Source organism: Hyposmocoma kahamanoa, unplaced genomic scaffold, assembly GCF_003589595.1.
Source record: "Hyposmocoma kahamanoa isolate Upper Pololo Valley unplaced genomic scaffold, ASM358959v1 206, whole genome shotgun sequence".
NCBI classification, from domain to species: domain Eukaryota; kingdom Metazoa; phylum Arthropoda; class Insecta; order Lepidoptera; family Cosmopterigidae; genus Hyposmocoma; species Hyposmocoma kahamanoa.
The window spans coordinates 756,361-782,977 of record NW_020653729.1 but is presented as its reverse complement, the minus strand read 5'-3'; the positions used below and the strand labels follow the sequence as shown (position 1 = coordinate 782,977).

General features: G+C 37.5%; 2 protein-coding genes across 2 annotated transcripts in view; both read right to left on the bottom strand.

The window, feature by feature from the left end:
- LOC113227296 overlaps window positions 1–8,277 on the bottom strand; it is a 37,423-nt gene extending 29,146 nt beyond the window's left edge. The window contains exons 1-6 of the mRNA XM_026460184.1: window positions 8,165–8,277; window positions 4,659–4,859; window positions 3,809–3,940; window positions 438–572; window positions 262–368; window positions 30–172 (exon numbers count right to left, since the gene is read on the bottom strand). Coding sequence (XP_026315969.1) covers window positions 30–172; window positions 262–368; window positions 438–572; window positions 3,809–3,862 — 439 coding nt within the window. The 5' untranslated portion in view covers window positions 3,863–3,940; window positions 4,659–4,859; window positions 8,165–8,277. The remainder of the gene's footprint in view (window positions 1–29; window positions 173–261; window positions 369–437; window positions 573–3,808; window positions 3,941–4,658; window positions 4,860–8,164) is intronic.
- On the bottom strand, window positions 4,650–26,038 carry LOC113227295. Its single transcript, XM_026460183.1, has 4 exons — window positions 25,634–26,038; window positions 20,890–24,913; window positions 8,720–9,327; window positions 4,650–4,859 (listed from the first exon to the last, which is right to left on the bottom strand). The coding sequence occupies exons 1-4, from the start codon at window positions 26,036–26,038 to the stop codon at window positions 4,650–4,652; spliced, it is 5,247 nt and encodes a 1,748-aa protein (XP_026315968.1).
- Window positions 26,039–26,617: the final 579 nt, after the last annotated feature.

Here is a 26,617-nt window from a genome sequence, read left to right as displayed (position 1 = left end):
GGGGTGCGCGGCGCGCCTCCAGAAGGCGCCGGCGGCCAGCAGCGGCGCCAGCGCCTCGGCCAGCCAGGCGCGCTGCGCGTCGGGCAGCCGCGCCGCGAACGCCTCCAGCCCGCGCAGGCTGCCGGTGGCGACGCGGACGCGCCGCTGCTCGCGCTCCTCCGCGTCCTCCGCCCTGCGCGCCAGTCCGAGTCTCGCTCACCGTGCCGACCGCCGACCGCCGACCGCCGACCGGCGTCCGTGCCACGCGGCGCCGCTGCTCACTTCGTGTCGGCCGCCGCGTCTCCCAGGAGGTCCTCCAGCAGGTGCGCCGCCACCTCCGCTTTGCAGAAGGCGAGGGCCTCGGGCAGCTTGCTCTCGGGAAAAGTGCTCTGCAAAGGCGCGAGGCGTCAGCGCCGCGGCGGCCGGGCGGCGGCGGCCATTGGCTTTTGGCGGCTGACCTCGAGCGAGGCGCGCGCTTTGGCGGCGGCGGGCGCGTGCTCGTCGTGCTGCGCCTGCAGCCACGCGGGCAGCAGCCGCTTGAGCTGCGGCGCCGCGCGGCGCCCGGCGGCGCCCATGAAGTGCCCGTGGCACGCCTGCAATATACGCGTAACGTGCGCATGATGTCGAAGTCCAAGTCGAATAATCTTTATCTCATTACACAATATTTAGTTTAAACGTCTTAGCTCGAGAATGCCTGAAATAGCTAAACGGGTCCCTACCGCTGCTTTTGTCAAACGAGTACCCAGAAGTTGTATAATAACTTAGTGTAAAGTTTTTGCTTCACAATTGTTTTAAATCACGTAAATGACAAATTTTGAATATCAATCGGAATCTTATTGTAGAAGCGTATACATTGCCGCTTAAATGGATTTAAGACTTTATGAAGACGACTGTCAAGAACGGCTACTTTATTTTTATTCCTCGTATTAATGTTATGTCTGTCATTATTCTTCATAAAAAGAATAATTTTTTTTCTTAACATTAATAACGTTTTCATGAATAGACTGTGACATTAGTGTGAGAATGTTAATCTCTTTAAGCTTATATCTCAAAGATACTCTGAGGCTCAGGTTGTAAATTACCCTAACCGCACGTTTCTGCAGGACAAAGATTCTATTAATATCGGCGGCATTCCTCGAAGCAAAATACCGTACGTCATTAAAATGTGAAAGTAGCTAAAGTAAACCAACTAGCTGTTTTGACATCTAAAAGTTTTCGTTTTTTATTACCGCGTACACTAATAATAATGCATACACTCAACATAGCCCCGCACTAGGAAAACCCTGTGTCGCGGGTGCCATGGACACACACATAGATAACCACAAATTACACCTAAACTCACGAGTTAAATAAATTTAGGCCATACAAATATTTCTCCCGGCCCGGGAATCGAACTTGGGACCTCTGCGTGCCAGTCCGGCATGGTAACCGTTCGGCCACTGAAGCAGTTAAATACCATGGAGCTCTACTAATAATATACTTCAACAAAGTCAAAGTCAAATAATCATTTATTTCATAGGTATAATGTTTACACTTGAAAACGCCAAAGATCAAGATGAACAGGATGATAAGATCAAACTGCCTATTACACTGCAGTGTTGAGCCGTTTTAAATAACTTATTTATATGTGGACCCCGTTGCAATTTAGCATCTAAAGTAATACCTAGAAATACAACTGTATCTACAAGGTTCAATTTTTCGTTTCTAACTATAATGTTTGAATCCGTCTCTCTAACGCGGTAGGTAATGTAAATTTCACACAATTTGTTTTTTTCTCATTAAGGAACAAGTTATTAACTGCAAACCAATTGACTACTTTAGATATAGCATTGTTCACATAGTCATAGGAACATTGGTGCCGTTAACTTTAAATAATAAGGAAGTATCATTAGCACACAATACTATCACACGTTCTATACTCTCCACGACGCTAGGTAAATCATTAATATAAACTAAAAACAAAAATGGACCGAGAATTGAACCTTGAGGGACGCCAATATTAATTGCAGACCCTGATGATCTCGTACCGTTGACATCGACTCTCTGTAACTTCCCACTCAAACACGATTTAAGAAGGTCGAGATCACGACCTGCCACACCATAACGGCGAAGTTTCCAGATTAGAGTATCATGGTGCACACAAACACAAAAGCCTTGGAAGGGTCACATAATGCATCAATAAATAGTATCATGTGAGTCTTCCTATTCATCAAATATATGTTTCATCAACTCCATACCAGCATCGGTTGTAGAGCGCCCCCGAGTAAAACCAAATTGTTTAGGAGACATTAAATTATTAATGTAAAAATGTGCACACATCTGATTTTCAATATATTTTTTTTTCATACATTTGACTGAGAGCTGGTGGCACTAAAATAGGTCAAAGATTGGTGGGGTCTGAATTACTACCAGATTTAAAAAGTGGGATAGCTTTGCTTTTCTTCATGAGGTCAGGAAACACACAATTATCAACACATACGTTAAAAAGCAAAAGCTAAGCAAGGTGAAATACAATCAAGTACAGAATTAATTACTTTGACGGAAGACCATCAAGATCAGCAGTATTTTTGATGTCTATCGACTCAAAGGCTTGAACAATGTCGTTTGTCGACGAACTCCAATATTTTAGTTTAGTAAGGATTCAGCGGCAGTGGGAGACGAATTTAACGACTTAGTAGTCAAAAATAAACTTGCACTACAACTACAAACAACACTAGCTTTTTCTAAACGACTTAAAAAATAAAGTTTTTTTGTATATATGTTACGCGACAACTTTGCGAACCGCTTTTGACGATTCTTTCATTGTTGGAAAGGGAGTACCTTAGCATTGGTTCCCTTTAAATTTGAAGGAAATATTCCACCTCTAAGGGTGACAAACTAAGGGTGAATCCGGTTTCGCCCACTTTCCGGTAACCGATTTCAATAAAATTTGGCAAATGATGTAAGTAATTCCACGAACTTTTGAGGTTGGTTTTTTATTATAATTTTTTTAAATTATTTTTTATAATATCAAGTGACGGAACGAACAAGCAGTGCGCCTGATGTTAAGATACAGGCCTGTCCATAACAGTTGCAGTGCCACTCAGAGCTTTAAATCGCAAAGATCGCTGCCACTGCCCCCATCACCCTGAGACATAAGTTGACAAGTCCCATGTTCAATCATGTCCAATTTCACCAGGACCCCGATTCAGAACTCTTCGATATATTAACCGAATCGTTCGACTGGATATCGTTTTCGCATCGAAGGGCGCTTTCCGAGCTGTTCAGAACATTCGAGTTAAAACGTTCGATTCGGATTCAGATACGATATCGTTATGCAACAACGTTCACGGAGTTAGTCGGCGAATATAGATTATAAGAAAAATGAAATCCTTTTATATACATTTTTGAGACTTTAAAGGCCTAAAATTAATAAAATTGAACAAAATCCAGTTTTTATTCAAAATAATAAAAGATTTCCATATTACATTCTTGCTTTGTAAACAACAGGACGTTCGGTAGCTTTTATTCGATAACTGTGTTCTGAATAACGTTTGTGGCCTACGGGTGTGACGTCATTTCGGTTCGGTTTCGAATACGACAATTTGACGTTCGATTCGATTATTGTGAATAAAATTGAAAATAAATCGTACGATATCTAATCAAATCAGTCGATAACAAAGTTATCGTAAGGTTTTGAGTCGACCTGCAGCACACTTACCCTTCAAAACCGGAACACAGTATCCCACATATATAGATACATGTATAGATATAGGTACAAGGAGCCACATAGCGTTATATATCCCATATTATATTAAGATTATTAAGAATATTTATACGGTATACTGACCTGTGTTGCTTCTCGGACTTTCTTGTCTACATCAACAGTAAGCACCTTGTACATATGTGCCCAACTGGGCAGTGCTGCAACCACGTCATCCACTTTGCTGTTCTTAATTAACTCACTTAACTCTTGTAATGCCTGAACATGACCAACAGAAGTTTAAAATAATCATTATTACCTATAATGGATAAACAAATTACACTCGATAATATGAAATTAGTCAAATAGTACCACTAATTTTCTTTCTTTAAAATTAACTCATGTTTACATACAACTTTACCTGATTTTAATTTTGACTATGGTTCTATTTGTCTAAAACATGCCTATTTACTCTAGTGTCAAGGTTATTTAAATACTCTACATTGTATTTTTCGAGGAACATCGATGCCAGTAGTTTGTCCCATTTCCTTGCCGTGGACATTAGGAAGGAGGACGCAGAGCACTTTGTGGGGATTGACTTGCCGATACTGGTATATCAATGACGTAAGGATGGAGTGTTCTGGGTATTCTATAAAGTTGACTAAAGGAGAAACGGTGTAATTGGAGCTACATTTAAAAAGTTCTTTTCACGCTCTCCAAAAGTATGCGATATAAAATTGACAAGCAGGTCATTTTCATGCAGTATCGAGCTATTTAAAATTGGAAATTGTCCATACATGGTCGAGATTGTGCTTTATAAAGTTTTAAAGCCGTCCAGTTAATTAATTCATAATGCAGATTTCCCTGAGAAGAAAGTGTTAGGAAACAGTAGGGGTAGCTCTTTGTAAATAGACATTTGTACACATCTATGTATTATAACAATTACTTCAAAATACGATAAAATAATCTCAGAGTCATCATTAAAAATCTAGCTAACCTTGGTTCTAGTGATGGGATCCTTTTTATTGAGTTTCTTGAAGCATAGTGAAAATTCTGTTGTGAGCCTAGCGTCAGAGAGAGGCGAGGCTGCGAGAGTGGGGAAGAGCGCGATTGGCTTGCCAGTGGGGCCCGTGAACGGTGTTGCACTTGTGCTCCCTGCACCACTTAGCAGCTCCGCGCTACGTCCACTGCTCGACGGCTGCATCAACAAATATACAATCCACAGTCACATATTAATTTACATTTCTCGAGATTGATTGTGATACCGCACGGTATCACAATCAAACAAACTAGTAAGTACTTTAGACAAAATTTTACAGGATAGCCCAAAGGCACAAGTCAAAAAAGTAATAATATAATTATGGTAGGGTACCTATCAATTAATATATTCGTGTCATATGATAAAATATTGTAAACAAAACATTTTAAAATAAGGCGTTATATCATCTGAAGCTAAATCCGAAATACTTATGGAAATTTTCTAAAGGCCGTAAATCTAATGTGTCCACCATACCCCATGAAATGTTTTTGGGGTAATTCCTCTGTAACGGGTGGTCAAAGAATATGTAATATTTTCTTGAAACACTTTCAATCCATTTACAGTACTTGTAATCAGCCAATCATTCTAAGTAAGTTCACCCTCTTTCCAACAGAAAATAATCATCAAAATCGGTTCACAATTCGAAGTAATGGCGTAACACACCTACACATAAAAAATGCATTCGAATTGAGAGCCTCCTCCTTTTTTGAAGTCGGTTAAAAGGACGTTTCACTTTTATAATTTGTATTTTTAACTTGTAGTACTAGAAGATTACGAAATCAATTAGATTTTAAATGCATCTGAAGTAGAAGATGCAGACGATGTTGAGGATCTCATATAGGAAGAACCTGATATCGACGATTTGAGAGACGACGGAGAAGAAAGTGATACAACCAGCAGTGAGCTAGAAATTGAGTACACCCGGCCCCCTACACGCAAAGTTTTATTAAGTTTCATAAACACTTGTTTAGATAGAGGTTGATGTTTCTATTATGTTTTTTAGATTGTTTGTTTTTTGGTCAAAATTAACTTAATAAATATGACGACTATTAAAACTTTTAAAAACAAGTGAATTTATGTTACTGACTGATTGATATCAATGATAATTTGACAAATAACTAACATGTAAAATCCTTGAGTCTCTAGATCTCAATAGTATTTAGATATTTTGAGTAAAATCCTTGTGATATTACTTCGAAGTGCCTTTTGATGTTTAAATATACATTGTTTTTTTTTTATGGTTATTGATTCAATTAGTTTTCTTAAGAATTGCTACATTATTTATGTACTCTCTCGTGAAATATTTACCTTGTAAGACTGAAAAATACAACTGTTTTCTACTAAAATAGATATTTTAATTCTATTTGTTTGTGATTATATTAAGACCGGGTGTACTTTAGAAAGAACAAATATATGGGCATTTTAATTTTGTGAATAATTTTCCTTTCACACTTGTAAAAAACTTTTGTTCCAGAAAAAAATGTATGGAACAGTTAAAAGTAGTTCAAATTGGACCCCAATGTTCAGGACTCACAGGTAATACAAATTTTGTGCTATGTAAAGAACATTCGGTCATAACGACACATGCTTTTTTTTAACCCAGGCCTCAGGACACCTATCCATGACGGTTGCAGTGCCACTTAGAGCTTTTAATTGTAAAGATTTTAGTGGCACTGCCACTGTGCCCGTCACCCTGACACATAAGTTGACAAGCCCCATGTGCCTGTAATTTACCCTTTAACCTTCCAAACCGAAACGCGTAGTAATGCTCACATTACTTGGTGGCAGAAATAGGTAACTAACATATTTTATACCCTTTACTAACTACCTAACTTTAAGAATTTATGTTCATAAGAAAAGTTGCTGTAGTATCCAAAATTAAAACACATTATGAGTAATCGCTTGGTATTTGATTTAGTTATTGCATTAGAAAATTTGATTTTCTTCAGCAATTTTTTGTTTATAATGTCAAACGACGGGTGAACAAGTCGTGCCCTTGATGGCAAGCTTCACGCCTGTCCATAATAGTTGCAGTGCCACTCAGAGTTTTAAATCGCAAAGATTTGAGAGGCACTGCCGCTGTACCTGCAATTTCACTAGCACCCTTACCCCTAAAAATCCGAACAGAGTAATGCTGACATTACTGCTTGGCGGTAGAAATAGATGGCAGTACTCCCTGGACTAACACTTTCATAAGGAGCTCTACTGCTACTAATTAAATTAACAAAACGACTAAGGGTCGTATTCCAGAACTCTACTCAAAGCTCAAGTCGGGACTTGAGTATTGCAGTGAACACTGAAAATCATACTCAAGTCCTTGCCATTAGGGTCGTATTTCCAGTGCAATCCTGACTTGAGCATTGAGTAGAGTTCTAGAATACGACCCTGAGATAGTCAGTATCAGTAAAGACAATTATTCACTAATTGCTAATTGAAAGACCTAGTAAGGCATTTCGAGTTCTTAGGTTTTCGCAATTGTTACACAGGAAACGAAACTATTTTTTCGGATCTGAATCGCGTATCGAAATGTTCGTTTGTTTGAAAAAACAAATGCTTTTGCAACAAACGAAGATTTCGAGTTCTTCACAGATCCCATGGTCACAAGTAACTAGGCTAGTCACCTATGATTATGGGACCTGTAAAGGGCTCATAACGTTGGTTTGTTTGAAAAATCAAATATATGCGATTTAGATTCGAAAAAATTGTTTCATTACTTAGTAGGTATATATTTATAGTTATATATATTTTAAAACTTAGCATGCATCAAATACTTGCTATGTTTCAAATTGGTTAAAGTGACTTAAAAGAATTTTGGCTTATTTTTGGAATCACAAACTATGTGTGCGTTACTAAGTTTTATTTATTGTATTTACTGATAAATTGTAGCATTTTGAAACGACTATCACCGTCATTAGATGAGTACTTACTATGGGAGTAGTATTCTGGTAAAAAAATATTTAAAACCAAACTTTAGGTTTTGCCATGGAGCAGCCTGAGTGAGTGGCTTGACACGCGTTTACTGAACTTCATCTGATCTTAATTATAGGGGCTTTTTTTAAATCTAGTTTTAAGAGGCCTGAAACGTTCGGGCGTTTAAGTCGGCCTTGTAATGTATGTTTACATATAAATAACTGTCCTACTTTATCTGTCACTACTCCCATGAGAGGTATAGCTCCTCATCAGAAAGCAAGACCTCACATAGAAGTATAGAGCTTCAGCGCCCTTCATCAATGGGTTGCTCAGCATTACATTTAGCTCTCCTGACTAATGTATTTTAATTGATATTGGGCCCGACAGCCCAGCATGTCGATCACATTCCATTAAATGAAGCATGTATTCCAACTTGTTACAGAATTGGCATTGAGGGGATTTTGCCCTTCTCATGAGATAGTAAAATTTATTTAATGGAATGTCACCAGAATGCAGTCTAAGAGCAATTATTAACTGTAACTTGGATAGATTACCTTCCTCGAACCAGGGCTTTCTTGGTGGACACAACCGGATACTTTTGTACCATATACCCCTTGTCACAGATATCCCATCATAGCTTTTAGCCCATTGATCTATAGTTAGGTCCCTGATTATTATTATTATTAGTGTGGCTTCATTTGGGGCCTATGAGACCCCTCATCACATGATATCTGGAGTCATTCCCAGAACAGGATGTTCCAGAATTGAGTCCTGAGCCGATCTCAATGTCTGGGAGAGCTATCTAGTCCTGGTGGAGAACCTATACATGCTGTTACCGGCCTCCTTCTGTATTAATACATGCAGGGGAGTCAGATTCAGCAATGCATTTAGGGCCGCTCCAGGTTTAGTGGCCATGGCTCCCGTTGTTAGCAGGCACGCGACACACTGTAGACTGCCCAATGTGACAATAGTGGTTGTTTGACTGACTTTGCCACTCCAAAAAACAGGCGTATATGTTACTATGGGCCTCACAATTGCCTTGTATAACTAGAGAGTCATCTTTGGTTTAATAAATGTCTATTATATTCTATTCTATTCTATTCTAATACCTCAATAACCAGCTGTCCTGCTATATGACTACAGATACCTAAGGCCATCTTGGCCTTGTTGACCGTGTTAGCTATATGACAGTTCCACCTTAGGGTTTGATCTAGGGTCATCCCTAAATATTTAACTTCTGCAGAAAAATTCACAGCCCTGCCACCAAGAATCGGTTCCACTAGCTTGTCTAGTTTCCACTTCCTAGTGAAAGGAACAATAGTTGTCTTTTCCGCATTAATAGATAATTCATTGTCTTGACACCACGTGGAAATGGTGTCAAGAGCTCCTTGCATAAGTGATGATATAGTACTTTGGCAGTGCCCTCGAACTGTGATCATTAGGTCATCCACATATCCCTGGGCATCAATGTTCAGTTCGGCCAACCTATACAGGAGCTGATCCACAGCAAGAGTCCAAAGGAGAGGGGAAATTACTCCACCTTGCGGGCAACCCCTTCTTGTGGAGGCCACAAGCCGGTCCCCATGCAACGAGATACTGGCTCTGCGGCTTAAGAGCATATTTTGCACCCATCTCGCAGTAGAAGTGTCTACACCTTTGCAGGTTAGTCCCTTTACCAGAGTACGAATGGGCGTATTGTCAACAGCACCCTCTATGTCTAGAAAGGCACATAGTGATAAATGTTTGTACTCAAACACTCTTTCAGCCCTGTCCACAAGATGGAGCAGAGAGTGAGAGAGTTAGGTCCCTTACAAACGGGATAAGTTCTGTGGTAAAGGGTATACCTGATGGAAACCATTGAAGTATTATGTTTATATTATTGGACAATAGGTTAGCCATTAATTATAATGCCTCATATGCTATTGGTATGCCTCAACCTCCAAAGGCACATTGAACCAAGTGATAAAGTGCACTTGTAGAGTCAGTGAGAATAACGATTTTGTTTGCATCCACAGAACTAACAAAGGATAATGCTTCCACTATGGCAAGTCACTCTGCTCTCATTATACATGCTTCATTTCAATGATACATTTTGTTACAGGTCATGAAAGGTTGCGCCAACACCATTGATGTCCTTGGAACCATCAGTAAAAATCCTACAGTAGCCACTGTATTCAACAGTTCAAAAATTATTTACACAATGATTTAAATTCATTGTGTTACATTGTCTCTTGGGAGTGGTCAAGTTGTACTTATTTACATCTATGTATGACATCCAAATTTCCATATAAAACAATTCTAATTGTTATTTTTGTATACGTCTCTAATTTTTAAATTGTTACATGCTTCAGTTAAAGCTGGTTTTGTCCTATTATTCCAGTAACTATTTCTGTTACATTCTGCAGTAAGATCTTGAAAGCTTTGGACACTTACTTTATTAGTGAGAGATTCCGTGGATAACCAATATTTATATGCCAACCAATATCTACACACAGCCAAAGGTGGTATGGCTAACTCACATTCCATTAGATGTATCGGTGTAGTCCTAATGAAATCCCCACAGATACGTAAGGCTCTATTTTGTAAGAGGTCTACTTTACTTTTATACACACCGCAAAGTAGACATGCCAACGGTATGTAAGGGGTTATTTTTAAAATACAAATCTGTATCAAAAATATACTTTGTAACATGAAGGACGTCGCCTTCGAAAGAATTTAGGATATTGTATGAGAATCGCTCTCGCAAACATTGCACCATTGGCGCAATAGATACAAAACAAAACTTACCCGAACGTTGTTTTTCGTTCTCTGACTTTGTTTTATTTTTCCACCCATTTTCACGTTATGCAATTTACTTGTTTCTGATCAGCAATACAGAATTGCACATTTGTAACTAAATTGTGGTCAAAACAAGATCTATTTCTTGTAATTTTAATCCAAATAACACTTATTGCAATATTTTTCGTCTGGTCTGACGTATGTCATCTGCATGTCAGTCGAGTCGGGGATCGGGTTGCCAATGCCAATTGTTCAAAATCCCCTAAAATCACGGTTAAAATTCCCAAATTTGGGGAGAACAAAGTTCATATTCCCCACAAATACCCGATACATTAATACATCTCGAGTTCTCATTATGTATTACAAATATATCACTTAAAAATAATTATAATGAAGAATTAAGAAACTCAAAATGTAACCATCAATTACATTTGATGTGAATGTAAATGGAATGTAAAATGTAAAGCAAATTATAAAATTAGATGACATTTTATCGTTTATTTATTTTAATGAGATTCAATATTATACAAAGTATGAAAAAAAAATTTTTCTTTGCCTTACAAAATTAAGTAACTTAATTATTTTGTTGCGCATTTGGTGACACTGTGGTTAATGTTACAAAAAATCAATAAGTAATTTAAGTTTCGACCTATATTTAATATTTAAAGTTGATGAGTGCCGAGTGGTAAGTTGTGGAAGTACCAACTGCTCGGCTTTGTTTATCAATAGCTGATTTCATTTTTCTTCATACTGGGGACGGGCCTAAGTGGGAGAAAGGATCGCGAATTCAACACGCACCGACTGGTAATTTTATAAGGGTAATATTTAACCGCTTCACGAAAAAGCAAGTTTTTCACAACCAAATATGCCACTTCCCCAACAAAAATACAGATTGCACATCAAAATATGTACAATGAAAAGAAAATTAATTTAACATTATGTACTAAAATTAATGCATAACATTTTATCGCAATGCAAATCTAACAAATAAATCTAAATACATAGGTATCTAATATTTCTGGCATATAATAAACGCATGACCACAAATTTATGAGAAAAAACATACCTATTTCACTGAAAGGTGCATCAGTCTATCGGAACAAAACATCATTTTATATGACATAATGGTCTAATTGTACAATTTTTCAAATTTCCAAACAATAAGATCAACAAAAAAAATCAAAATTGCACACAAACATTGCAACAAAGTCTAATGCTTGAAAGTCGTAGTATTTTTGATGTATTTGCAAGTAAAGGTTCAATTTAGTTCCAATATTATGAATTGCTTACAAGAAAATCAGCTCCAAATATAATATTTGTTGTAAGTTGTTAAACGAAGATAATTTATGAAGCAAGTTTTGAGAAAAAATGCGGTAATTTTGTTAAAATAATTGTTATTTCGTTTAGAGTTAATTTAAATTGATGTGCAGTCAGTATTTTTGTTATGTAAACCATATTTTAGTAAATAAACGAACAATTTCGTTGTGCACTGGGAAATTGGCAGAGGTCTAGTTTTATTACATGTTTTTAAATTATTTTTGCTACTAGTTTTGTTAGACAGTTGTTCTATTTGTAGTGAAATATTTTTTTTAGATGTGCAAGTTATTTGAATAATTAATATAATTTTATATGTATTGAGTTTTCTGATATGCACTTAAATATTTCCTCTAGAATTATCTGATAATAATTCTATTTAAGCTGCTTGTTAATAATGCGAGAGATGTGCAATGTTGAAAAACACATCGATGTAGGTCATCACAGTGTTTCTAACAATAACGATCAAACTAGCGATGCATCGATAGATGCAAGCAATCGATAGAGTAAACAAAATCATAAAATGTTAGTATCCCCACATTTTCCCCACATAGCGCCTATCCCCACATAATCCCCAATTTAATTGGAATTCCCAATTTGGGGATTTCCCCACAAATTGGCAACTCTGCTGGGGAACCAGGGGAAATAGAGATGTCAATGAATATACAAACTGATTTACTCAGCATGCTGGTCGACAAGGTCCTTATTATTTAACATGTACTAGTGTGCTACTAAAGACATTTGACGTCATTCTATTTAATAATAATCTTGGTTTTCATAATCCTTAGAGGATGGAAATAGTCAAGCTTGATACTTTATACTTTGGACCGTTCTTATCGTAAGCGGCATAGATTTGGATTCAAATCTTAAGTGTCCAGCTTGACGTGCTCCTGACCCTGTACTAAATATGCTTCTATCTGACTTTAAAGATATTTAACGTCATTTCATTTAATAATATTCGATGTTACTCCTTTGGCAGTGCCAACTATAGCAGATAATATTATGTAGGTACTGTAACTGGGGCGTAGCTTGGGATGCGTAGCGACAGGTACTTTTATGAATATAAACTGGAATAGGAATAATCTTCAAAACTTGGTTTATTGTACTTTTTCACATAATTTCAGCGTTGGGTTACATTTCGTAAAATATCAAGATGTTCTCTTCTTTTCTTATTTCATTTTTCAAAACATTCTAATTGCAAAACTATATTCATTCAGCCAGTGATTCTACTCATAGAGTAGAACCTAGACTACATCCCTCTTCCTCACAGCTGAAGGGGTGAACATCCCTAGCTGGTGCTCTACCTATGATAGGCAACTTACATCAGTGATCAGCCTTTACACACTGCTCGGAAGCTATTATCTTACCAACAAGTAAACCACTGAGGAGGCTATGGCTTTAGTCTGCCAAAAACCTATCTAAAAGGAGAGACCATGACCACATCCTAATCAAACAAATCAATATATAATTACTCGCTATCCTAGCTAATTAGGGAACCTGACTAAACCCTAACAATTTATTTCAGCGACCCTAGCCTGGCTGAATGGTCCTAACAAAATTTCTAAACATCACTACTGAAACTTCCTAACTGTTTCCCTAAATTGTCTTCAACGTGCATGCTGCCACAACGACGACACAGGCTTGAGCATCCATCGGATGTTCACTGGGTTACATCAATATTGATCTCCCAGCTGCCTCAGTCCTCATCCTGCAGCTATCCACGTTCCGTCAGCTTTTCTCACTTTCTTTAAACAAACAAGAACAAACAAAGTCAAAGTCAAAGTCAAAGATTATTTATTCCATAGGTAAAATAAATTTACACTTGAAATCGTCACATTTAAGCTACTGCTCGTTCGCTACGCTGACCTCCCTGAGAAGAACGAGCAAGAAACTATAGGGATTGCTCTTTTCAAATAAACTTAAATGCTATGGAATACACTTTGAATCAAATTTGTGTGGATTCTGGAGCCATGTCGTCTTTCCGAAAATCTTTATCTAACACGTAGTCTTCAATTTTGTAATATGATTTTTCGATCAAAATATTTTTAACGTAGTTTTTAAATTTAGGAAATGATAAACTTAATATATGCTACGGAGTCTTATTGTAAAAACGTATACAGTTCCCCATAAAAGAGTTGTTTACCTTGGTTAAACGAAATCGTGGTACCATGAGTTTGGACTTAGCTCTAAGGTTAATGTTATGGATATCTTCTTTCTTATTGAAATTATGTATATTTTTACGAGCATATAAAATATTTGAGTAAATGTACTGTGATGCCACAGTCATGATACCAGTCTCCTTAAACTTTTCTCTGAGAGAAACCCGAGAGCCTAGACGGTACACAGAACGAATCGCTCGTTTTTGCAATACAAATATGGTTTGAATATCTGCCGCTTTACCCCACATGAGAATCCCGTAGAACATAATACTATGGAAGTAACTAAAGTAAACTAGTCTAGCAGTACTAACATCGGTAAGCTCACGTATTCTACGGACTGCGTATGCAGCGGAGCTTAACCTGCTGGCCAGGGAAGATATATGTGGAAACCATTGAAGTTTACTATCTAAGGTCACTCCCAATAACCACACACATATAACCCTAATAACATATCCTAACATACATATGGGATGTGGGTATACCACATGAAGGATTTCTAATAATTAAATAAATATATTTTCCATGAATGCAGACAGTTCTTGTTCATCTGGGAGGGTGACCACGAACTATGAACACACACTGGATAATATATCTATGAAATTAAAAAAAGGAAAAGTAAGCTATATCTATCCAATCCAAATCGCCAGTCATCTTCTCCTCCCGTCCTTCAAAGTCTGCATTGCCGGAAAATAACAAGTTCCCTCAAAATTATTTCTCACAATGTCATCGTGACTCCATATGAAAAATAAATATAAAAGATTAATTATCCTAGTAGAAACCAAGAAAACATTAAATTATCTCCTATAGAACGTTTTCATTCTACTCGCATGCAGTAGATCCTGCCTACCCAATCTATTCCTATTTATACCTAATCTTTTCACCATACAATTAACTTTACTCAATCGATCTACTACCCTAACTTCCGCGTAACATACCTCCTAGATAACAAAGCAACCCTATCTCTTTTATCAAATTTTCGCTTCTCTTGCGACTGAATATTACTTATATATTCTTTATGTGAATCTACCAAGGCTGCTCGTTTTATTAACTTGCCTTGCAAATTCTCCACATTACTTACGCGAACAGGTTTAAAAATGTCGCTTTTCGAATTATAATTTATATTTAACTTCGGCCAAGCATATTTATAATTATTTTCATTTAAATTATACTCTTGACGTAATTGACACGTCTTATCACTTATATCAACTTTACTTATTATTTCCGGCAAAACCGAAGAGTTTACATACTCAGATTTATTCAGCAAGAAGTTAACTAAACTTTTTGATATCGGTTTCAAAGAAGACTTCTTTCATTAACCCAATATCTGTCATGGACTTAGAAGAAGAAATTCTGTTGTCAATTACCAATTTTGACAACTTGAAATCATATTTCTTCAAGATATCTTGGCCCAAAATTAGATATTCTTCAAGTTCCTCTACAACCAGCAACCTTGATCGATATTCCTTTCCATTAAATGTCAACGACACTTTGGTGGACGACTGCACATTTATTGGCGTTCCGCCCACTGTACGCAATGGAAAACTTGGAGTATCATTAATACGCAAATGTAACTTTTCTGCAAAACAACGAGAGATTACTGAAACCGAAGCACTAGTATCCACCAACGCCTCGCAACTTACATCAATAATAAAAACAGATACAAAAGGTGCCCACACTAGGTATCTACACTAAAACTATCAATTGTAGACAAATTTTCTAAATGTTCAGCTGCGCTTTGCTGACATCCACGTTGAGGAGATCCCGACGAAGATCCACTACCATGTACCTGTGAATACCCTTGACTTGGCGTATCCTGCACAACTCGTGCTCGTGGCACTTGATATTCCGACTGCTTAGACTCGGGTCTAATTGTCGGTGCAGAGTCACCCTGTGTTTGCCAACAGTGAGAGTGCTCCATGTGACAATATACTGGCGATTCAATATTTTGTCGACTCACATCATAACCGTGATTAAATATATCATCTATTTGTATAATTGTTTTTCTTAACTCCTCTTTAGATAAATACAAATTACTAGCCAGCATCCATTGAAAATTGGGTATCAAAGAATTCGAGAAATGTCTAATAAACTGAACATCTTGAATATTCGCTTTCGTCGCTAACTTATCTAAACTATAAAAATTACTTATCAGCGATTCATTAGGCTCCTGTCGCCTCTAATAAAATTCTTGGGCGTAATCTATTTGTGAGGGAAATTCCTCTCTTAGCTTCTGTGCAGATACATGATACGTCATGTATGAAGAAAAATACGTTTTACACCATTGTAGAGCTGGCCCCTCCAAATACAATGCAAACACGTATCTCTTATGCATATCAGACCAATTATTTAATACGGTAATGGCCTCAAATTGATTCAAAAACTCGTCTACGTCGTTGAATCCATTAAATCTTTGTGCCGGTACACAATACATATTCTTATATAAATAAATATTAAATATAAAAATGGCATCAATTATAAATAAATATTAAATATAAAAATATAAATTACGTACCTTACGGACCTTAAGTACGCTTTCCTGGCGGTTTTGTCGTAAAAACATATAAAAATATTTCACGACGGACTTTTCTTCATCGGAATCCTTTCATCATGCTACTACAGTCAGGAACGTGTCACGAAATTCAGTCACCGAAAAAATTATCCGTCAAACTTAGCAATCTGTATTTGGGGCAATTTGAATCCTGGAGTATCATAATCGCCATGGCATTGGGGTGAAGACGAGTGACCTGAATTGAGGCTATCATCTTAACGCGAGATTTCGTTATGATTTTGTATTACACTCTGAGCAATAGCAATGTTTGTGACAAATGACTGCACAATCACAACCCGGTCGACCACATCCCTGTTCAAATTTCCACGTTTTAACACTTCTATCTGACCTTGCAACTCGTCAACCCGAATTGAAAGTGACTCAACCAACCTAAACCTAAGAAAACCTAAGAACTCGATATGACTCAATCAAGTTTAAGTGATAATTTCGCTAACTCAATCAATGTCAGCCTTTCCTTAGAAACAAGTGGTTTAGATACAGTTCTTAAACTTGGTGAGTTGGCCTTTAACTACGTTTTGACGTTACGTTGAACTACGTTTGTTAAAAGATCTAGTAAGCTTTGTGAATCCTTTGCAGTAGTTTTACCTCCCATTGTTATAAATATCAATGTAAGGTTGTAGCATCGAGTGTATAATTATATACTAGATGGTTTGTAGTATTTGGTACTTCAAAACACTTGCACTCTATGTATTATATTACAATAGCAATGAAACTAAGTGTAAAAAATATGAAATGAAAAAAAAAAAATGTAAATAGTTTTAAGCTCCTCGACTTGGCGTCATTTGTTAATCGGGACTTCGCCCTAGACGCTCAATCCGACAGGGCTCTGCTAGCGCCGGAGCCTACCGGTCTTCTTGAATGAAGTAAACAAGTAACGCGCGATTACGCATCGTAAGTCTGGAATGTTCGGCAAAATTCTGTACATGTACTAGAGATGAAACTGATAGTGATTTGGCCGGATATCGGATATCCGGTGAGCACTTAGGCCAGATAGCCGGATATCCGACCGCCGGGTATCAGACCCACTGCCGTACACATGCCGCGACTGTTTTACAGCGCGCATCGCCGTAATTGATTGATTAGTGAATGACTGCACTTTCACATTGACGATTTCATTTGTTGTGGTCGCTTGATTTTATATATTTTATAACAACGATCAATTTACTCGATAATACAAACAAATACAGAACAGAGAAATGTTAAAAGTAAAAAAAATCGCACATTTGGCTATATTTTAACATCAATGCTGTTTGATTGTTGCGCTGAATGCAAATTTCTCGCGGTGGCGAAGAAAAAAAGCAAATATATTATTATATAGTATATTATCCTTTGGGTATATTAAATTTTTCTAGTTGTTATAAGTATAAGCCAACACTTGATACACTCCTTCATTATTTTGTTTAATTTTTGATTTCATTAAGTTTTTGTGATCTAACCAATTCTAAGCCTTGATCCCAGATTTGCCAAAAAAATTTTAAACTTCTTTTACGATTCGTTATTGTAGGTACACATTGTATTTGTAAATAGATCAAATCGATCGCGATCCTTTCATTTGGTCTTCTGGCAATAACAAGTAGTACCTACTCAAAATTTAACATAGTTTGCAAAGAGTTTATAGTGAAGAACTGTCCTTAGAAGCTGGTCTCGTTTATGAAAATAAATAGAATCAACTTTTACCACTTAACGCAGAAATACTGGTCTTCATCCACCATAATTTGCTTTAATAAAATTTGAGTACCGAATTTACAGATAACGTTATTTAACTTCATAGTTGTTTCAGTTACAAGTAATAAACAGATTGTCAACGATCCTGTAGTTGCTGTTTATCGTATTACTATCATCGTTAATCAATAAATCAATTTATTTGGCGTACTGATTATGAATTTTCTGTTTTAAACATTCGATATCCGGCCGGATATTGTTCTACTATCCGGTATCCGATCGGATAATAAAAATAGGCCGGATAAGCTAGATACCGGATAGAGATATAATAGATTACGAGTACAAGATCTCACAATTGTAAAAATGTAAAGCATGTTTCTCGATGTAGTGGAAATGAGATACTTATTATAGCGTTGTTGTATCTCAACCGTCTCTATGTTAGATTTCATTTTCTTGAAAGCTATGCCAAAGAGAAGTATTTAAGGGGAAAAAATGCCAAACAACTGCCGAATTTGCTGTACTATGTAGGTACTATGAATGCCAAATCAACGATAACCCAGAGTACTCAGACCAAAACCAATTTCTTAAATTGGCATATATCGACCTCCTCATCAAACGCCCATAGTATTAACTGCTGTGCCACCGAAGAGCATGAGCACACCCCGTACACTGAAACCGACCACGCGCCGCAGGCTGAGCCCGGCCCCACCGTAAGTGGGGTACAGGGCTCGTTTTTTATAACCTCAATTCTCCACTACATAATTGTATTAACGAAAGTTTAATTTGCGTACACCTGCGCATGAATATCTGACGACCGTAACAGGATGTAAAGAAATACCTACGCCAGAAAGATTGGTCAAACGTATCGGTACGCGCCTCCATTGATGGACAAAATTTCGCCACATCCAGCTGTCGTTTCCAATTGCATTTATCATCATCGAATTGATTAATTGGATGTATATTTAAAGAGTTTATCCTAAAAATTCCAATAATTACAAATTCGAAATTTTTGTTCAAATTTATTTATTTATTTTTTATTTATTTATTTATTTAATTATAACTTACAATGTAAACTTACAGTAAAAAACCAAAACGCTTACATGCTAAATTCTTATACAAAGTTAATATTTTATAGGTAACATTTGCAATGAACTATACTAATTACATATTTTGCTTAATTTATTTGAACGGAATACGCGTAAATACGCGTATTCCATTCAATTAATCGATTCTAAAAATAATAATTTTTGTTCAAGTATTTGTTGATTACAAGTACTTAGTCGTAATATTAATATAGTACAAAAATAATAGAATAATTTAAAAAATGTATTGGTTTAAAAAAATGTAGATTACTTAAAAAAAATTAAGACTTTAATTTTTAATCGATTTGAAACATTAAAATTATTGTCCTTCCAGTAAAATGAGCTTATTATATAACATCCTTTTGTAATGGAAGATCTTATCGATTAACTTAAATAATGAAAACGCACGTCAGTATATGAACTTGCGACTGTCTTAATTAATTTTATTAGATGGTTTTCTGTTGGTGATTGATCAAATTGATGAATGGCAAGACAAATTAAAACGTTACTGCTGACAAAATATGGTAAAATCTTATTAATCAGAAGAGGTTTACTTAATGACGGCCTCGTGTGAAATTTTTGTGATTTGTTTATTACTTCTCGTATTTTTAACTCACCTACTATTACTATTTGGATAGCATCTCAGGTGGGATAAACTAGACCATCTTCGTCCTCGAAAGCAACGAATTCATATGTACAAAAACCTGAAGTTGGTTATACTCCAGGTTTTTGTAAAGACGCGCACTGTTACTCGTAATTCTTTGCATTCTATATTTTTTTGTATTACTCGTACTCAATATCTGGCGATGCGATTATTTGCTTACTATATTCGGACATTCGAGGCAACGTGCTGTAAAAATTATCGAAATTACAGATACTACTGATAAAAGATTCCACAAAACTGAAAAAAAAAAACGAAACGTTACTAAACGACATAACAAAAGAGATAGATAGATAAACACTTTATTGCTCACACACAAGAACAAGAATAGTACATAAACAACTTAAAACTAATGTGAGCAAAGGCGGTCTTATCGCTAAGAGCGATCTCTTCCAGACAACCTTAGAGTTAGAGGAAAGCTAATCGGAGCGGGAGACGTAGTGTGCCAATTTTACAAATATAAACAAAAAAATAAAAATATAAAAAAAATAAAATTGTATAAATTAAAAAAAAAAATACAAAATAAAAATAAATAAATAAAGTGTATAGCGTCCCAAAAATACCCAAAATGAAACAGCCTGTATGTTCCAATAATACGTTTTTATTTGTAAATCACTCCACATTTATACAGTTTCCGTGAACAACTCAATAGCGCGTTTTAGAAAATTGCATAAAAGGTTCAACGCCATCTAGCGGCGTCTTACCTAAACTAAATTTATGTATAATGTTAATAGAAGTATTAACATTCCGCCCGCCATGGACCAAGTCCATAAACGGAAATAATACAAGCATAAACAGAAACAGAAAAAAAATCTACTTTATAAATGTAAACGAAAAATTTTGCTCAACTAAAGGAACAAACTAACTTCTAAATTAAAATACAATAAATTGTGTAATGTGCAAAGATAACAACAATGCAAAATAAGCTTACGACTTAGTTACACCTTAAAATTACATTTAATTGTAAGTACTAGTAAATTATAGTGTTCGTTAAATCACTCGCTATCTAAAGGCAAAACGATTAACTTCGACACAGGTCGCTTAATAAAGTTACCTTTATATTTAATTGTGACTACTCGCGTTAATTTGTCCAAACCGGGATGTTTTTCAGTAATAATACCAAAAAGCCACCTGGCAGGTGGGAGGTCGTCTTCTTTAACAAGCACAACACTTCCAACTTCAGGTTCTGGGATTTGGTCTGACCATTTATATCTGTGCTGCAGCTGCGTCAAATATTCATGAGACCATCTACGCCAAAAATCCTGGACCATACGTTGAGTAAGATGCCACCTTTTGAGATTGCTAATGTTGGCATGTTCATAATTAATGTCGGGTACGAGCACTAATGGCTCACTTACTAGGAAATGTCCGGGTGTTAAAGGATTTGGATCGCCTGGATTATTAGATAACTGAGAAATAGGCCTTGAATTTAAGCACGCCTCAATTTGTGACAAGGTTGTTGTCATTTCTTCAAATGTGAGGGTGCTATTGCCTATGACCCGCTTGAGATGGTGCTTGGTTGACTTCACGCCCGCTTCCCACAATCCTCCAAAGTTTGGAGAATGGGGAGGGATGAAGTGCCAATTAGTGCCATTTGAAGACATCCAATCCGCGATTTCAGCCACAACACTAGACCTTTCCGCATCCAACAGTTTCTTTAATTCCCTAGCGCCTCCCACAAAGGTAGTGCCATTATCACTCCACAAATCTGCAACATGACCCCTTCGTGCAACAAACCTTTTAAATGCAGCTAAAAAGCTTTGTGCAGTCATATCACTGACCATTTCGAGGTGTATGGCTTTTGTGGCCATACACACAAACAGACATATATAGCCCTTTGTGGAGTGATAACCGCGACCCTTTGAAAGGCGCACGCTGATTGGGCCAGCATAGTCTACGCCACATCTGTGGAAAGGTCTATGTGCGGTTACCCTTGATATGGGCAACTGTCCCATCATTTGTTGGCTCGTTTGAGCATAGTGGCGGACGCAAGTCACACATTTGTGCACAAACCGACGAACGAGACTCTTTGCACCAATAATCCAATACCGGCTTCTCAAATAGTTAAGCATTAATTGAGGCCCTCCATGCAACGTAGTCTTATGTGCTTCGTCAATCACTAATTGTGTCAACGGCGACCTGTGAGGGAGAATAAACGGGTGTTTCATGTCTTCATTGACCTGAGCACCTTGTAACCTTCCGCCAACTCTGAGGATTTGATTTGCGTCTAAGAATGGATTCAGAGAAGTAAGTTTGCTTTTCTTATTTAATTTTCTACGATTCTGCAAATTATCAATGTCTTCATAGAAACTCTGTTTTTGGCACATTTTTATACAGGTAAGTAAAGCATCGTTGATTTCTTTTGCTGTTAACTGTGTATTAATATTTTCAGTTTTGTCTTTTTCAGATTTTTTCCACCGCAGGACCCTTCGGCAGAACGACAGCACTCTGGTAAGTTTCCTTAAGGACGAAAATCGAGACAATAGCTCATCGTTTTCTTCGTTACTTGTAGTAACATGAATCATAATTTTAGGTTTTCTCTCTTCCAGGTTTGTATCCTTCAACTCGCTTTTTCCGTAATTAATTTCTTCCAGATGCAGCCACTCGGGACCCTGATTCCAGAGCAAATTCTCAACACATTCCGACGGTTGTGTTCCTCGAGATGCAGGATCTGCAGGATTTTCCTTAGAGGCAACGTGAGACCATTGATCTCTATCGGTAATGGTGAGGATCTCCGATACCCTGTTTGCGATGAAGGTCTTCCACCGGCTAGGATGACTACTTAGCCAGGCTAGCACAATTGATGAGTCGGTCCATGCATGTAAATTCCCCTTAGGTACTTGAAGAGTATCTGCCACTTCATTTAAAAGCTTGGCTAGTAATACCGCGCCACACAGCTCTAGGCGTGGGATGGACACTTGTTTGATTGGAGCCACTCTGGTTTTGGAGGTGATCAAATGTACATGAACTCTTCCTTGTTCATCAATAATGCGCCCGTAGACGACTGCTGCATACGCCACATTGGATGCGTCTGAAAACCCGTGCAATTCAAATACCTTGTCGTCTTTCTTAGAGTGGATCCATCGCGGTACTCGAAACTCCGTGAGCGCTTTCAAATTATTTCGAAAATTCGTCCAGTTCTTAAGAATTGAATCCGGAAGTTCACTATCCCAATCGACGCTGGATAGCCACACCTGTTGAATAAAAATTTTGGCTGTGGTTATAGCCGGTGCTATCCACCCCAAAGGATCGTAGAGACGAGCAATATCAGAGATCATCTTTCGTTTTGTTACAGGAGCTTGCAAAGGAGGGAGATCGACCGTAAAACGAAATTCGTCAGCTTCTCTATTCCATTTCAGACCGAGAATCTTTATAACGTCGTCGGTCTTTAGTTCCAAATTCTGGTTTACATCATCTGCCTCCTTTTTGATTACCTTCAGTAAGTCCTTGCTATTACTTGACCACTTCTGAAGTGGAAATCCTCCACGATTCAACAAAGCAGTAATTTGCTCATAAATTTCTAATCCTTCAGCTATGGAATGACAGCCGGTCATCAAGTCATCCATATAAAATTCATTAAGGACTCTAGAGACCGCTAATGGGAATTCAGAACCCTCGTCGTTGACTAGCTGCTGGAGACACCGAACAGCAAGGAATGGGGCTGAGGAAGTACCAAAGGTTACTCGCAAGAAACGAAGATGTTGTAATGCAACATCTGGATTTTCACGCCAAAATATACGTTGAAAATTTACGTCTTCATCAGCCACCTTTATCTGCCGATACATTTTAACAATGTCGGCTACAAGAGCGATCGGGTAGCACCGCCATCGCATTATCAAATGTCGTAATTCTGGTTGGAGAGTAGGACCCGCCATTAATTCACTATTCAGTGATATTCCATTAGAATCGGTGCATGACGCGTCAACCACCATGCGAACCTTTGTAGTAGACTTATCTTGACGAACCACTGCGTGGTGTGGTAGATATACTACTCCTTTTTTGACCACTTCACTTGGTTTTACCACTTCTGCATGGCCCGAACTGAGGTACTCCTCCAAGACCTTGGAATACTCAGTTTTGAGATTGGGTGTTCTCAACAAACGTCTTTCTAACATGAGAAAACGCTTGTGCGCGATATTCTTTAGATTACCGTGTAGACAAAGTGGATTTTCCGTTTTGAAGGGTAGTTTGACGATGTACCTACCAGACTCATCGCGTCTAGTAGTTTTAACAAAAAGTTCCTCACACCTTTTCTCTTCTAGAGTTAAGTGTTTAGTCCTATCAAAGGATGGTTCGGATTCTAGCTCCCAAAACTTTTTGAGAAGCTCGTTCTCATTTGATTGAGCTAAATGTAGGTTTACTACATTGAGACACGTCTCGCCATGGTTGATTTCTTGATTTTCGCTGTGTATTTTACCAGATAAGATCCAACCGAGTCTTGTGTGTTGTGCAACGACAGAGCCGGAAGAACCTCTGATCAAACCTTCCAACAAGATCTGGCTATATACCTCAGCACCTAAAAGAATATCTATTCTGTTGGGTGTGTCAAACGATGGATCAGCTAATTCTATGGACGGGAGTGTTGGTAAAGCTTGAACAAAAACCTTACTACTTGGTAGAAAAGTTGTCAGTTTACTTAAAACATGAGCCTTAACCGTAATAGAAAAGCTTGGATCAAGACGGGACTGAATTTTTATAACTACCGACGACTTTGAAGCTAAAGTCGATTGGTCGCCGCCTAAACCTGATACTATACTGGTCCCTGGTATCCTTTTGAGACCCAGCAATTGTACAGCCGATTCCGTAATAAACGAAGCCTGAGATCCCTGATCAAGCAGCGATCTTAAAACGAATGCAGAATTCGTTTTGGGTGACACTACTTTTACTAAAGCAGTAGCCAATAAGACTTGTCCAATTGTGTTAGAAAAACAAGTAGTAACTACTTGGGGAATTGGGGACTCGATATGAGTCTGCGGTGGGGTTGACTTAGCCGCAACCTTATTATCAACAGGCTGATCAGTCTTTATGTCATGAACTGATTTAGGGATTTTAGGATGAAGTAGAGTGTGGTGCTTTTTCTTACAAAGACGACACCTTGTAGATATTGTACACTGGTATACCGAATGATCTGAACCGAGACAGTTGAAGCATAAATGGTGCGTTTGGACGAAATTACGTCGCGTGTCAGTATTTTCCTTAGCAAATTTCTTACAATTATATAATTTGTGATTTTCCGTACAAAAACTGCAAGTTATGATTGTAGTCGCAACATGAGCACAATTGGTCTTTTCAATTTTTTGAACCTTTGTATCCAGATATTCCAACGATCTAAACCTACCTTGTAAAAATTCTCCAAATTGATTAAAATTAGGTAAATCACTGTTGGAATCACTAATTTTCTGCTCCCATTGTTTACGGGATTCTGGATCTAATTTTTGACTAATGAGGTGTATTATAATAATGTCCCAACTACTAACGTTTACCCCGATACTTTTTAATGCATGTAGGCATTCCTTGGTAGTGTCCAACAATTGTTTGATAGCACTAGCTGACTCAGATACCAGGACCTTTTGAGAAGTCAACTTTTTCAAAATATTGTTAGCTAAATACCTTTTGTTATTGTAACGACTCTCCAACTGTGCCCAACAAACCTTATAATTGTCAGAAGTAACCGGTATGTGTCGAAGTAATTGTTCTGCCTCACCAATTACACAACCTTTCAGGTAATGTAATTTCTGAACATCATCTACATTGGGATTGTTATGAATAAGGGAGGTAAACAAGTCACGAAAACTGACCCATTCTGAATATTTGCCTGAGAATTTCGGCACTGAGATCTTAGGCAGCTTTACTGCAGTTTGTTCACCACCCTTCTTCTCATCCCCTTTGTCTGGATTGAGACTAGGTTTCAGGTTTAACAATGTGTCTTTTAATAGCGATTTGTACTCGATATATATCTCTTCGGTTTGATCGTAAACATCAGATATGTAATAACTAGTTTTTTCTAGTTCTTCGCGCCTTATCTCATATACAATTTTTCGATGATTACTAATGAATTCATTCCACTGCCGTTCTAAAGTTTCCAAACGAGTTTCGATATAAGATAAAGTTAGTCTATCCTTTGGCGATTTTTTGAAATTTGATTTAGATTTAAATATTTTCGTAGCAATGTCTTCCTGAATCTTAGTGTAATTTTCAGCCATGATTACTATTAATTAAAGACAGAGGTAAAGATATAATTACTTATTTAGATTTACAATTTGGTCCAAACTGAGTACAATAACTTTCCACGTGAACAAAACACAAGTATAAACTGACAAGAATTCACATAAATATTCTAAGAGTTGGATAACTGTCCCAATTTACACTAAGTCTCGTACAGTACTGACAAATATCACAAGTCCGATGATGTCAATTTTTCTAAGTGTTTGGCAAAGTTTACTTGCTCCGAAAACGGGCATGGATTCCCCGTCGGTTCACTTTTTTGCAAATTATTCTAAGTCCAAAACACTTCCATAATTTTTAACTTTTTTCACTTCACTAATGCACTTGATAGATAAGATTCAAATTGTACTCACGGTTTTCTTGACACTTTAACTCACGCGCAAAACCAAATGACTATGAATGACCGCGCTGCTTCCGTCTCGTCCGGTAGATGTCTCAGGTGTGCACCCCTTGCGCCGTAGCTCTGTCTCTGTTGTCACAGCGGTGACGACGCCTTCTTCCGCCTCCTGTTGCCGTAGGCCAAAGCACCTTTGGCAACAATCCGTTGCTCCTTTGGC